We start from the raw sequence: 15,112 nt of genomic DNA on the forward strand, positions 1-15,112 counted from the left end.
CAGGAAAGTAAACAGCTGTTGATGCAAACGCCACTCCAAGTAATTGCACAAAAAAAAAAAACAAAACAAAAAAAACAAACAAACGGAAACAAACAAAACAAAAGGATTTTAGATTCCTGTATTTTTGCTAAGTCTCTCCTCTCTGAAGACACAGGCTCAAAATATCCTCTTGTCCAACAGAGAAAGGTGAGAAAAACAGTTGAGGTGAAGGGGGGCTGCAGAGCCACACGAGGCCTTATTCTGGGACAGACAAGCTCCCACATGCAATGTCTCTGCTCACAACATGATATTCTGACAACGCTGAGCAAGTAAGTCTTTCACCTGGCAACAATGCCGGTGCTTTTCACGCACAATATCAACAATAATCCTGTTTCGTTACGCAAGAAACCAAGTCAAAATGATTTGTGGGAAATGTTTATGTCCATAGCTCACGAAGGACGTCTTTCCCCTTATTCCCACAATTCTGAATGGCACGTGCATGTGTGTGCATGTACTTTTGTGCATTCAGTAGAAACATGTTTGATTTGATTTTAGCTTGTTGCTCGCTAAAGTTACCTAGTCAAGTAACACGTGCCTTTGACTGCTCAGCTGAAGTGTGGGCGCTGCAGTCAGCTGCAAAGCAGGCTGTTACCTTATGAAATACAACATGACAGAAATAGACTAGGCTTAAATATGGCACCTTGATGGAGCACAGCTCTGTGGATGCTGGGGCCAGGGAGTCATGGAGTTGTTGTTGGGGAGACGGAGGGGCTCGGACGAAACCTTGATTTAGCGAGACAGAGGGGACAAGGGCTCCTCGACTATGGTGCACACTACCGGTGAACATCAAACAAGCTACCTCAAAAAATGTCAGCGTTTAACAACTAGATTTTTTTCTGACCTGTGCGTTTATATTTGTTCATTACATTAATATATTCACTGACTTTATGTATTTCTTGACTTTACTGTAATTGAATTGTGGATTTGTTTTTACGTTTGTGAAGCACTTTGTAAATATATTTTTTGAAGGGTGCTAAATAAATAAAGCTTATTATTATTATTATTATTATTATTATTATTATTATTATTATTATTGTTGTTATTATTGTTATCATATTATTAGTGCTTAGTGCTTGAAAGAAATTCTTCCAGTGACATCCTCTTCAAATATATTCATACTATGTACAATTAAAAAAACCTATATAATAAAATAGCTATAAAATACTCAAGATTAGAATTAGCAGCGGTTTAATTAGCTAAGTCTGTGAGCTCAGACTGACTCTATTTAATATCATTTACAAGATACAAAGCTGTCGTAACCTCAAAAAACAACTAGACTCACTATTTCTCAAACTCCCCACTTTCTCCTTTTATGGAATCCCATAGGTCATCCTTCGCATGTGACCTCATCCAGTCGACTTCCTGTTACTCACAAAGGCTAAGAAGTCAACAAAATGCCCCCCTCGTTCAATCTCACAGCAGCGACAGCTGCATCTGACCCTAAAACTGGACGCCTCAGTCACACACCACAATCACAACAAAGCCTCAGAAAGGGAGCTGAAGCAGCTTAATGGAATCAGAGACTGTCATACGAATTTGGAGAAGCGTGATGCAATGGGCTATAACAGAGAGCTTGTTTCCCTGGGGGACAAAGGAAAAGCGAGTTCGTAGTTACATTTTGTCCCACAATTTGTGGCAAACAGGTAAGCACCCTCCCCACAGACCTGATTCATTGTCAGCACCAAGAATCGACTGATCGATAACCCTTCGCCGCTCACATGAAGGCCCTTTGTCATCAAAGGTGGCCAACACTAAACACTGAAGGGCCCATGTGGGAACCTATCAGCCCTCACTGCTTGGATACAAAAATAACCAATGACAGTGTCCATTTCATGCTCTGCCTTGCCCTGCCACTCGACACCCACTGGTTATTCCAATGTGGGCTCACTAGCTGCGTACTCTGTTGCTGCTCAGTTTGGCCACACCGATTTGTGCGTCTATTTTGATCTCCTGATCTCCCTTTCAGGAGCCTGACCACACCAGTGTTTGAACATGGATCTTAGGACCTGACTCGCTTTGGTAAGTTTTTTTTTTTTCTTTGTTTCTTCAACTTCATCAGAAAAAAAAAAAAAAAAGGTTTGCGTACCACGAGTGACAACAACTAACTTCACTTTATTTGCAGCAGGGAATACACACGGCACTGGATTCTTGGGTTTTCTATGTTGAGGATTTGTGTTTGATACCAGAGTCAAGATAAGATGCTTCCACTCAGCGCGACAGACTCATCACCAAGGTGAGGTGTGACTATAATGGCATGAAAAGTGTTGATGGCTGGCGCAACTACCATAAGATAAAATTTTAATATGGCGCTCAAATGCTGATGTTCAAACAGACCTGGAACCGAAATGTTTATCTCAAATTATAGGTGTCAAACTGCACAACCAGAGTCATATTGTTTTTAGCATTTACACGCACATTTGTGAATGATAATGAAAAAAAAAACAAAAAAAAAAACAAACAAAAAAAGTGACATTCCATTGATCGAGCCTTTATACAGTATGTTTAACTGGGGTACTTCATTCCTTGGGTATAAATATACGAACAGATGCTGGGAAAGTACCGTGGTTGCTAACTGATCTGGCGTTATGATAGCTGGAAGATGGTTGGCATCCAAAGTCTATTGGAAAGCAAAAGCTTACTGTAAATTAACCTCAACATACAGTGTCACTAGGATCTCACACTTTTAGCTCTTTGGCGATAGTAATAATTATTGACGTGACAATATGACAGCAATTGTTATGATTATTCTAGCTTTGGTTGTTTGTTTTTCTTCGCGTCGTCAGTGGCAGGTGCAGAGAGGAGTGCTTGCCTAGCAAACCAAATCGTCGTTATTCGCACATATTATCAAACACACCACTGAATCATCAAATGTCTAAATTTATATGTGTCTCAATTGACTCCCTCTGCTTATAAGGGGAGTCGTGGTTGTGTGGCTACATGAAGAGCTGAGTTATATGCCAGTAGCTGTGCTCCCAGGTCAGCGCATATAAATGGGTTAATGAGCTATTCTAAGACCTCACCCAGATACCTAAAGTAAGCTACAGTAGAGCAGCTGGTGCTGAGGCGCACAGTGAATGATGTGATGATTTACTTGCATTTCCTGCACTCTGGTGTGAACCCTCAGACGTGCATACGGGTCAACAGCTTTTGCAGATTAGCTGCCTGTATACCGAGTTACCGGCTATCAGTTATTTTACTATCTGAAATTATTCTATGGGGAAAAAAAAACAAAAACAAAGAAGAAGCTCTGATTACATTTAAGGGCGTTTGAGGTGAAATGTGGGGCTTTCTTTTGACGTGCACGACGGAAAAATTTGTCTTTCCTAATATTGTGCCTATATATGGAGCAGCGGTTGTTCTCATGGCTACAAACAGTAAGCTTAGTGCTCACAACTTACAGTGTTAAAAATAACCAAGTGCATGGTATGAAGTGTTTGTCTGCTGCCTGCATAGCGAGAGCATGGCTGAAGCCAGCACAAGTCCTGTGTATGGAGGTCATCAGCGGAGCTCCAGTTCAAACCATTTATAGTAATCACAAATCAGTAAAATTACCTTTTACAAATGTTCAGATTATCATTCATTAAAAAGTGCAGATAAGTTAAAAATCACAACCTTTAAACGCTGTCATTTTCTTTTAGGAAGCTTGCGTATCCCATCCTGACATCGACTTGAGCAGGAAGAAAGCCAAGGGACCCACGGAGCTGCGGTGCAAGTGGCAGAAGCAAGACAGGTGATGCTCAAAACAGAAAGAGATTGGTTCACATCATGAGCTGTGTGGAAAAGCGACACGTGGGCCATCGGACGGGGAGCATGCTCCACCATCGTTTCCCCAATGGCTTCACCGACTTGTTTATGGATGAGACGGATCGGGAGGTCAGCATTCTCACAGATCGAGCCTTCCGAAGTCTCTGCGTTGGAGATGACGCGGTTTACAATGACGAGTTCTTGTATGGATACTCACCTTTCAGCTGCCACAAACCGTTGGTGGGGGATCCCCACAAAAAGACTCATCGTAAGGACTCTAAAAAGCAAGGACAAAACAAAAATGACAAAAACCATGCCCAGCCATGGCAACAGCAGCAACAGAAGAAAATATCCCACATGTCGTCGTTCCTCAAGGCTCTAAGTGCCACAGAGCAAAGCTGTGAGGGGATGTTAATCAAAAATGGAGGCATGGCGGACTCTAATGGGGAATCTTGGGATAAATCGGCACTTCGCAGCATCCAAAGAGAGCTATCGGAGTTCTCCTCTGGTTATCACACCAATCTCACAGATGGACATTACAACAATCATCGACGTCACTCGTCAAACAAAACTGGCAAAGACGGCGCCCTTCCCTCAGGGAAATCCTCAAAGATAAAAAATGGGAAGTCCACCGTTAAATTAAGGAAACTTAACATCAAAAACTTTTTTCTCCATAGTGAGTTTAGCCCTTTTCAAACATGGAGAGATTTTAACCGATTCCCTTTCAGCCAAGAGGAGACCGTCACGTCCATTCTCCCCACAGATAATATCCCTAAATGGTATGACCTGCCGTTTTACAAGGAGCTGACAGAGGCGCACAGAAAAGAGACTCTACACACAGAGGAGACACAGTCATGCCAGAAAGTGGAGCCCCCTCCTCCAACTGCTCCGAAACCCATGCCTCCCCCTCCTCCACCGAAGCTCCTGCCAAAGCCCTCAGCCACTCCAGCTGAGAAGAAAAGCTCGTCGGATGGAGGGGAGGCTGTTGCTGCCCCCTGGAGGCGCAATAGGTCCCGGACAACAAGTGCTGTTCCAGTCAATCAGCCCGGGATACAGAGTCAGGAAAATTATTCAAAGATTGTGGAAGAAAGTCTTTTGTCAGTTAAAAAGGAAGCCAGGTCTGTGGAAGTGAAAGCTATTGAAGAAGTCAGTTCTTTGGCCTCTACTCCATTCAGTATCTGCCAGCTGATGACTCCCCTCATTCCCTCCAGACAACCAACAGAAACATCAGAAATCCTCCAAGGAGTCCTCTCACCCTCTGCTCTTGACTTTCCACTCAGACCACTCTCTGAGACCAAAGTGACCCCTGAACCTCCAGTGAAGCGGGACAGTTACAAATCGCTTGCTTCCAGCATCCTCTTCAACCTTAAAGATAACAGGAAAAGGGTTAAAAGCCGTTACAGTCCACCGAATTTCAAAACTTTAGAATTGCCAGAGTGTGACATCCATTCTCCGCAGTCAGATCATTTCAAAGATTCACAGGCTGGCTCTGAGAGCAATGCGTCAGGTCTAAGCACTCCTGCCATTTTCAAAGATGCTCTAACAGTTTGCAGTCCTAATCAGGACTCTGTTGATACCCCAGTGGCTGCGTTTACAAAGCAGGATACTGGCACGCCACTATCAGATGATTATTTGTTATCTAATCTGCTGCAGACCAAAAGGGAGGCTGCGGGTGGTGAGGATACTCTCATATCTCCCTTCATTAACTCCAAAAAGAATAAGAGTCCCTTGGCTAAAAGGCAAAACTATCCATCTTTGAATTTGTACAAGAAAGCCAGTCCTGTTGACAGCGATATGAAATATCTTCAAGTCCCTCTGAGCAACGGTGGTCCTGTGCACGTAGACCGACCAACTGAGACAAATGAACTTTCCCCACTAACACTGAACAAAGATATCTCCCCAAAACCTCGGCCAACAAACACAGGGCTTTCACCACGTACTTTAACCAGCAACAAAGATGGTTCACCCCCAACTTCACTGCACGCAATTGAGAATGAGAGGTTGTCGTCAAATATATTCGTCGGGGAGAGACATTCGAATTTATCAGACAAAGCAAAACGGCCAGGGAAATCCACAAAGGAAAACGTATCAGGAGTGCAATCTGCCTCTAAACAAAAAGATAGTGGTCAGACTATGAGCACAATGGATGTGATCCGAGCGGCGAGGGAGGCAATTAATGCAGCAAAAACTAAAGCTCTATCTGACGCTCAGTCAGAGAGCAGAGAGAATCCAATTTTAAAAATAGAGGAAATAAATGATAAAGAAACAGCTGAGGTGACCAAGTCAATGGAAACGTTTAATAGCAAAAGAGAGACTGAGTCAACGCCGGTTGCTAAAACTTGTGCTGTCAAGAAAGAGCCTCCCCCAGTTCCCAAGAGAAACTTTGCCAAAGCTGACATTGAATTTTCTCTTGACAAACAGCAAATATATAATCCAGATGAATCCACTAATGTCGAGTCCAGGGATGCTAAACTAGATTTAGAAAACGAATCCGTCTCAAAAGAAGGGAAGAGCAAGCGTATATTCTCGGCCCGACAGAACCATTATATAAAACATCAGAGATATGCAGTGACAGATGATGAACCAAGAGAGGAATGTGAGGAAGGTAACCTGAAAGTGAATATGAGAACGGAGGTGGGTGAGGAGACAATGTCAGTCAGAGAAATAAAAGATAATGACAATATAGTGAATGATTTACCTGCTTTGAAAGAGTTGGAGAGGACCAGCTTTGGTGACCGTACTCTTGAGAATGCGATGAACAAACTGGGGGTTATTAACATAGACGAGGAGGCCAGGGCTAACACTGATTTGATTTCACGGGAGCTTCGGAGTATAAAGAAGGGAATGATGTCTATGAGAGGAAACACATCGGCTAAGAGAGAACTGTTTACAAAGATAGAAAAGGAACAGTCAAAGCAGGGCGTTTTCACAAAACTAGACGGTAATGTCAGAGTAAACAAAGCACTTATAAATGACAACTATGACAAAGCCAAAATGGCACTTGAAGAGATCATCTCAGAGAGGGAGAAAAGAAGGAATACAGTGACAGAGCAGGATGCAAATCCGGCATTAGATGAGAACGCCGGCGATCAAAGTTACGCAACGAGGGCACAGCAATGTAAACAGGCTATAATGGAGGGCAACGAAAAGCACAACGGCGTCACTTCTGCAATAAAACAGAGAGAGCTGAAAGAGAGGTTAGGCGATTTGAGAGATCACAATCAGATGAGGCAGATTCTATCCCAAACTGAACCCAGACTTGGTGAGCCTCACAGGATAGGTGGTAGGACAGCTCTACCAGGCATGGACAAGCTTAGGAACAAGCAAACAACAGCTAAACATGTGGATGACACGCTAAATGATGATTGCAGCCAAGAGTCAGCAGCGTTCAATTTTAGACATGAGGCATTCAAGGACAGCGGAGGAAATCTGATTAATGAAACTGAAAGCAAAACCTTTGATGCACCACCAGTCCCACCTCGAAGCAAAAAGGGGGGCAATATAACAGATGGAAGCGCCACTAAAGAAGTAGATGAAACAGCTGGAGGTCTTTTTAACAAAGATGGGAAATATGAAAACAGTGAGGTGCACTTAAATGCGATGAGGAGCACAGGAAAACAGGAAGCAGACATTCAGCTGCAAAGAACTGAAACCACATCTGACAGAGAGAAGCGGGATGTGGCAGATAATGCACATTTCAGGGGCGATGAAAATGCAATAAATAACTTGAATAAAAACGCAATCTGCATAAGTGACATCCCATGTGAAAACAGTAAAGCTATGGTCCAGGAAACGTGCAAGATAAAGCGAAAGGCACCTTTAAGACCAGACAATTTAGTCAAAACAGATGAAAATATAACTAAGAATCTTGTGACAGAAGCTGAAACGGACAACATAAATGGACCTACTCAGGAAATAAATGTAGAGACAGAGCCCAGAAACATAATATCACCCTTACTACTGGTAAATGGCGTTAACGTCCCTCAGAGCCCACCTGATCAAGCCAGCTTGTCCTCTAAATCCTCCTACTTCTCTGCGGAGAGTGCACTTCATAGGAACACTGAGACCGAGTCAAATGTTTACCACTCTTTGGAGAACTTGGTGGTAGAGGTGGAGCAGGCCGATGAAGAATGTAATGTCTCACGGAACATGAAAAAGGATCTGGACAAAACTGAGGTGGACTACTATTCTTTAAGTGATCATGAATTTGAGCTAGAGGTTGGAAAGAGACCGATAACATCTCCTGAGAAGGAAAAGGAAGTGCCAAGCAATGACAGCGAAGAAAGAGAAAATACCACTGCAGGCAAAAGTGGAGCCGCTGATGAAAATAATCAGACAACCTTATCACCTGCTAACACCTTTTCGCCAACTTTGGGCATTCCTGCCTTATTTAAAGTCAAAGACAACACTTTCAGCGCTAAATTGAAGAAGACTGTACAACCGTGGTCACCCAGAGGGAGTCTGAGTGGTTCAGAAAGGGGAGAAGAGGAGCTGCATCCAAGAAAGGAAGTGCTCCCACCGGCTACTGAAACTATCAGCAACAGTGGCACTTTAATTGCAGCAGAAATCTTTAAACCAAAAGAGATTTTATCCAAACATACTCCTCCCCTGCTGCTCTCTCCTTTAAACGTACAGAATCAATCCGAAAACCTAAAGAAACCCCAAGTTGGACAATTCCTCACTCTCCCACAGGAGGATGACAGATTTTCTGGCGTGAGTCCATCATCTGAAGGCGTGGAGAGCTTAACAACCAGCACAGCTGACACAGCTGACGAGATGGGAATGAAAGCGGGAGTGCCGGCAGAACGGGAACCGTCAAATGTTCCCAGCGAGCACTCGGGATCCAACTGCAGTGGTAATGAACACCAAATGGTGCTTCCCAAACCGCCAGCTGTCTTACCCAAGTCAGAGAAGGCTGTTCTCAAAGCCATAAAGCTGACAAATAGAAGAATAAAGAAGGAGGAGGCCCAGAAGTCTCCTCACAAATCGTCTCAAAGCAGCAGCAAACACAGAACTGACAGACACAAAGGTGAAAAATCGGAGCAAAAAGGCAGCAGCAGCAGTAGGAGCAGTAAGAGCAGAGAAGAAAAGCAAGGTGGTCACCATCAGAGTGAAAATCATCCCAGCAATGAGCTGCTGATCCATGAAAGTAGAGGCCGCACCGGTGAAAACCACCTTCATGAGAGAGCGGAAAAGAACCACAACAGCCGGAGACAGAGCCGGGATTCTGAGGATGGCAAGAACCAGACAGAAGAAGCACCACCTAGCGTGGCGACGGAAAGGCAAGGCCGCAGCGGTGAGAGGCAAACTCGCAACAGGTCACATAAAAGACATTACAGCACGGACAGAGTGATCAGTACCGTTCCTGTGTACAAAGCTCACGTAGGCGAGAGGCCGCTCCAGCGTTCGCAAAGCATCGATAGGTGTTTAGGAGAGAGAGTGGAACGCAGACTTAGTGCCGACACTTCAGAGGGCGACAAGTCCCATCCCAGGACCCAGCGCATCGAAAAATCCATAATGGACGAGCTCCAGCAGAGAGGCCGAGCCAGAGACAAGGCGAGCAGAGACAACCCGCTGAGAAGGAGCCACAGCATTGATGCACCTCACCCCTCCACCTTATCCCGCCAGTCAAGCCACACCAGTCAGCTTTCCCGCCAGTCCAGCCTTGAGCACACCATTGTCACGCAATCCTTCCCTATGACCCAACGCAAGCTCCTGCAGGATCCAGACTCGGGGCAGTACTTCTTTGTCGACATGCCCGTACAAGTGAAGACAAAGACCTTCTTCGATCCGGAAACTGGAAGCTACGTGCAGCTTCCAGTCAAACCGCCAGAGGGTGCAATTCCTCAGGCGTCCCCCATAGACGTCTTGACCCCACCGCTGGTCGTTTACCACGGTTTTGTCCCAGTGCCTCTGTCGCCGATGGCCCAGAAGGCCACAGTCCAAGCTTCTCACATGGAACCAGAAGAGTTTGAGAAGAGATGCTTGGAAAGGTCAAGACAGATGCAAAATAAGGAGGGGCATCCGTATTTGGAGCCCGTCTACGGTCAACACGACCAAATGATAGGGGAGTTCATTGGCACCGAGGAGCTGGACTGTCCGAGCTGATGGGCCCTGAAGTTCAAAAGGAAAAATCCACCCCATGTGCTGTTGTATCGCCCCGGAGATGTGTTTCAAGCAATCAAATATATTCTGCTTATTTATTTCCTACATTTAAGTAAGCAGGCGTGCTTATTCCATCTGCATTTGACTGTTGATGTTGGTACAAGATGGCAACTGAGATAAAAAAAAAAACCAAAATGAAACACACTGAAAGAAACAAAATGGATCCGGAAATGCGAAGTACATCACCAACAGCTGCTTGGTTTTTAACACCGTTAAAGTATTTCTCTCAGTGCAGACATTTGATCCTTGTTTTGCTTTACTTGCCTTAAACGTTCATGAGACACAGGAGCTGTGTGGGCGCTCTGAAGCATATGAGGCCTCCATTGTGTGTAAAAAGAGGAATGAGTTTGATTTGAGTGTGAACTGAGAGGAGATGATGATGAATTTACGAATGAATGATAGTCGCTGTTCTTTTTTTTTTGAATGTGGGTTTGAGAAAAGATAATGTGCAATTTGGGGACATGGATGATCCATGTACATAATGTATTTAAACTGAGGGCAAGCTTGAATGTAAATGTGAAATATTTATTGTAAATGCAGCATTTGTTGTTTTCAACTAAAGCGATATTCAGGTCTCTACTACTTTTCAGGTATTTTGGCTTTTTGTTTGATTACTTGTGGAATATGTTTGCCTTGAGATTCTTGTTTGTACCAGTTTCCAGTCACTTAAGATATAATTGGAAATACATGAAAAAAAAAAAAAAGAATTGAAATAATTCTGTTTATTTACTGATTAGTGATTTCAGCACAATAAAATTTTGGAATATTTTGCATGCTGAAGTTGAAATTGCAATCAGATGAATATGTTTGATACAACACGAAGTTCATTTATACTGTCAAAAAGCTTGAATTGGCTTCTCGGCAGAAGTCGCAAAGAGGAATTGGCTTTGCAAGTGAGTTGCATTGGCATTTTTCTATACTAGAATAAGGCAGGGCTGTATTGTGTCTGTGATCCATTCCAATAAAAATCAACTGTTTTTACAGACTTGAGTTGGAGTTGTGTTACTGATTTTACTTGACTGTTTAAAGCAAACATTCAAACAAATGTAATCTCTTGTTGTTTTTTTTTTTTTTTTTTAAGTTATGATGACCACAATTTGTATAATTGGTTACTCAAAAGTTCAATTGCATCACAGCAAAATATTTTTGAAGATGAAACTTGTTGGTGGGCAATGAAATGGAATTTGGACAGTTCGTCTGTTTTCAACCAGACCATCCTGCCATCTGTTGGTCATATCAGACAACATACACAGGAATGAAGAAGATGACAAAGTCTGTGAGCGCCTCGACCTTACTTCTATCTCTATCCATTGTGTAGTTGCCCCACTTTAGATTTGGAGTGTTTCCTGAATAAAGTGCTCTTCTAATCTACATTTAGATTGTTTAGGGCGTAAAATTAGTTCACATCTTCAATCGTTGTGCTACATTTTCATAAACTGCTGGCAGAGTATTGATTACTGACGACTAAATCTTAACGCCTTTCACAGAGGTCGGAGTTGATGTAAACAAAATATTGAAAATCGATCTAATCAACTCAAATCAAGAGACTTCTACACTTGTCAGCTCACTATATTTGGGTTTTGGTGAGGTCGGGCAGAGAAAAAAAAAAACAAACAAACATTGAAAGACTACTTTGGGCGTGGGGTTGGTGGTGATGGCTATCATTCACCATTTTATCAAACTTCAAAGTCCAAACAATGAAGTTGCTAAAATAAGCATCATAATCAACAGATTAATAAATGGGGAAGTATTATTTTATTGCGGCCGGATGTTTAAATCCAAATACTTACAACCCAGGAAGTTGAATAGCTAAATAGGATCTTGCTTGCTCCGCAGGCAATGTAAATCAATTCCAAGGGGCTTTTGGAAGGCCCTGAATTGGGTACACGAGGCTTAATCTGTGAATTTACATAACTCCTCCTCTCAATCTGTAGCCGTACTGATCAGTGACTCAACACAGAGTCTAATCTGAGGATCATTGAAATCATATCGTATTTTTGGCTTACTATCAATGAAACAGTGGGGCCGCTGATTAACGATTGAGGAATAGTTGTTTTATATCTCAAAATAATACAATATTTAAACATATGCACAAAAATACAGTGTTTTCATTTCATTGTCCCAGTGGTAGAGCGCACAGCCAGTCAGTGGCAGCCGCAGCTTAATGCCACCATGTCGTCGTACTGCTTCAAAACCACGTTCTCTTCATCATCAAAGTATAACAAGCTGATGGACTGGAGTCTGTCGGGCACACAGCAGGGCCCTCCCACTTCATTGCTGGAGAGCTTGAGTGCGTGCATGATGGAGCGCACCGTGGCGTGGTTGGTCGCCCTGAGGCTGCCCCCCAGCGGGAAAGGACAGGAGCCTTTGCAGTGGTAGGCGTTGTATCCCCGGGGAGAGATGATCCACCCCGACCAGCCGATCTCCTCGAAGTCGACGAAGAGGGGAACCCGCTGGCAGGACTGGGGCTGGCCTTGGGGTGAGACACCTGGAGATGCGCGTCGCCTCCTGCCGTGCTGTTCGTGGCCCTCAGCTGCTGCTGCTGCAGGCTGAGCTTGCCCTGAGAAAAGGAGAAAATGATCACACTGGGTTACAAGTTTATCATATTTTTTCTTTTTTTGTTTGTTTTGGCATCTTAAATATTCATAATTGAGCTCAATTAACTGTCTTCAAAAACAATTCAACTTTTAAAAACCTTTAAAACACTAAACAAGGATGCATTTGATGGATGAGTATAATCTGGATTTGGTCAAATTCAAAAGAATTTACAGGTTTTGAGCTGATCCTGCGACTGAATTGCTTTCCACCCTTTTCCTAAATAGAAACATGCTTGTTAATTTTTCCTGACAGCATATTCACATAGATAAAAAAAAAAGCTTTGTGAATGATGTAAAAAAGCAAAAATCAATCAAACAACTAAATTAATAAAACTGAGAGATGACATTAGAACGTTAACACAGTGCAATGTATAAATTGTGTTCAGTGTTCCCTGGTGGACAAAATGTAACTTAACTAATAAGCTGTACTGTAGTTTTGAAGTGAATCCTGCAAATATTTGTGCGAATAAAGTCCAGCAGTGCCAATCCACCGGCCACGACGTGAGCACTGTTGTATATATGTCATATAAATGTATGTATTATGTCGATTCATTGTGATGAAAGCAGCCTTACCGAGGTATGACTGGTTCGATGCTCCTGTCCTCCCATCATCCGAGAATATCACCAGGTAGGAGTTTGTGTCTGTCGGCTCCGGGTTCTGCTTGTATAAGGACTCCATCCAGCTACCAGAGGGAAGAGTGCTCACCACCAGGATGCCGTTGTTCTCCTGGCTGTTACCGATCCACTTGGACACCTGACATCCGAAACAGGATCCAGTGGGTTATACGTCAGAAATATTTCAGAGCTTTTGCTGTTGTGTCACACGAAAGACAAATATCGAGAATGTTACCGTCTGGGTCATGTTGAAGACCTCCCACCCCTGGGTGAAGAGAGGCACCAGTCTGGATGTGATGAGGTTTCCTCGCCAAGGCTTCACTCTGCTGTCCAGCACCTCGTACACGTCCACCTAGACCAGACACACCACCAACCAACATCCAGGTTAAATTATCTCATTTTTAAATGAATCACCAAAACACAGCTGAGAACAATGAGGCAGATCTTCAGTCATTGCTGTTGTTTTGCCTTTTTGCTCAGAGAATGAAAATGAAACCCAGAACAACAACAACAAAAAAAAAATAAAAAAAATAAAATAAACAAAACAAACAAACAAAAAAAACAAAACAAAAAAAAAAAAAAAACTAGTTTAACACACTGAGATTCTTTACCTTGTAGAAATGAGGCCGGTGCGTCTTTCCCAAGTAAAACTTTTGCTTCTTTCTGAACCAACGGAACTCCGCCTTGATCATTCTCTCCTCTCTGCCGAAAGACGACAGGTTGAAGAAGTGAAACCTCTCTCCAGCATGGCCTGCGGGCGGAGGAAATACCAGACACATCTTTGGTGACACGATAAAAATGATCAGTACATGAAGTCTTCATGTCTATCAGTTAAACAGGCCAGTGGCTGCGCGTAATTGCGCGCTCGGATAACATTTACGCGTTCCGATTTCCCGGCATTCACAGCCACTATAGAAAAAAAAAAAAAGGTTTGACCCCTAAATAATTCAATTAACCATATTTTTAAAATTTCAGGGTGCCTTCTCACAGAGGGGTTTGCATCTCTCGATCGATCCTCTCGTCAAAGCTTTTGCTCACCTTTATCCTCAAAGCTCCGCACAATGTTGCCCTCAAGGATCTCCTTCTGGCTTTTTGGGGTCCCGTCCGTGACCGTCACAGAGTTAAAGAGATCCAACATGAACTGAGGAGCCTTCTTGCGAGGGGCCACCGCGGGCCCTCGGGGTGAATCCTTCAAGTGGAACTGCGCGTCCGGCTCCTCGCCCGCGTCCGAAACGTCCCGCGGGACGGCGAGCAGGGCGACGCATCTCAGCTGGAGGGCGAGGCAGAGGCAGAGGCAGAGACTCGGAGCTCCTGCTGTCATTTTTAGCGAGAGCGGACTGAGCTCTGCACCTGTAGGGACGGCGGGTGATAAGGGCGAGCTGGCTGCCTTTGATGACAGGCTGCCCCCCTGTATTCACCTAACACCATAGAGATGATTGGGCCCTGATTGATGGTGGTGGAGAGAAAAAAAACACAAAGGAAAGGTGAAAACGACCCGAGAGTCAGCTGTAAAGATAATAAATAAATAAATTACTATAACCTCCCCTTAGTTTGTCTGAGCATGTTGTAGCGGGGCAGACGTACCAGAGAGAAAACACATTGTGGGTGTTTCTGAGATGTAATTGCAACAAAAGATCATTTCAATAATGATAAAACTCTCTGTCAGTAACCATGGAAACTATACATTGCTCTATAGCTCATCTGACCACATGGTGAAGATGGAGGATGTTGAACAGATATAAAATATATGCAAGCAGTAATATAAGTTCAATAAACTTAAATAAAAAAAATAAAAAAAACTTAAAACTTAAATAATCCGAATATATCTTATCTAATCATTTGTGGCTTTTTCTATGACATTACAGTGGTATTATAGCTGGGGGGGTGGGGAGATCAAAATAAAGTTATTCCATTATGATGCTCCGCGTCACATGTTTCCGGGCCCAGGCGTG

The 15,112-nt window shown here is 43.5% G+C and overlaps 2 protein-coding genes across 3 annotated transcripts; one reads left to right on the forward strand and one right to left on the reverse strand.

The window, feature by feature from the left end:
• The first annotated feature begins 1,948 nt into the window (after positions 1-1,948).
• Positions 1,949-10,888, forward strand: LOC115060321 (cardiac-enriched FHL2-interacting protein). 2 transcript variants are annotated; one of them, XM_029528208.1, is made up of 3 exons: positions 1,949-2,058; positions 2,162-2,272; positions 3,678-10,888. In XM_029528208.1, the coding sequence occupies exon 3, from the start codon at positions 3,805-3,807 to the stop codon at positions 9,889-9,891; it is 6,087 nt and encodes a 2,028-aa protein (XP_029384068.1). In that variant the 5' UTR covers positions 1,949-2,058; positions 2,162-2,272; positions 3,678-3,804; the 3' UTR covers positions 9,892-10,888. The 2 variants fall into 2 exon arrangements, with proteins under 2 accessions (XP_029384068.1, XP_029384069.1); XM_029528209.1 differs by having other exon boundaries at positions 3,682-10,888.
• Positions 10,889-12,092: 1,204 nt separating this feature from the next.
• Positions 12,093-14,481, reverse strand: LOC115060478 (bone morphogenetic protein 2). The gene is made up of 5 exons (XM_029528402.1): positions 14,199-14,481; positions 13,772-13,911; positions 13,396-13,512; positions 13,119-13,299; positions 12,093-12,508 (listed from the first exon to the last, which is right to left on the reverse strand). Exons 1-5 carry the CDS (start codon positions 14,479-14,481, stop codon positions 12,093-12,095), a joined length of 1,137 nt encoding a protein of 378 aa, XP_029384262.1.
• Between the last annotated feature and the right edge of the window lie 631 nt (positions 14,482-15,112).

This window comes from Echeneis naucrates, chromosome 19 (assembly GCF_900963305.1).
Source record: "Echeneis naucrates chromosome 19, fEcheNa1.1, whole genome shotgun sequence".
NCBI lineage: Eukaryota > Metazoa > Chordata > Actinopteri > Carangiformes > Echeneidae > Echeneis > Echeneis naucrates.

Coding starts and splice junctions, on each gene's coding strand:
- LOC115060321 (XM_029528208.1), top strand. CDS start 3,805: ATGAGCTGTGTGGAAAAGCGACACGTGGGCCATCGGACGGGGAGCATG.
- LOC115060478 (XM_029528402.1), bottom strand. CDS start 14,481: ATGACAGCAGGAGCTCCGAGTCTCTGCCTCTGCCTCTGCCTCGCCCTC. Junction 13,912..14,198: donor GCGGAGCTTTGAGGATAAAG/GTGAGCAAAAGC, acceptor CTCCGCCCGCAG/GCCATGCTGGAGAGAGGTTT. Junction 13,513..13,771: donor ACCGGCCTCATTTCTACAAG/GTAAAGAATCTC, acceptor TGTCTGGTCTAG/GTGGACGTGTACGAGGTGCT.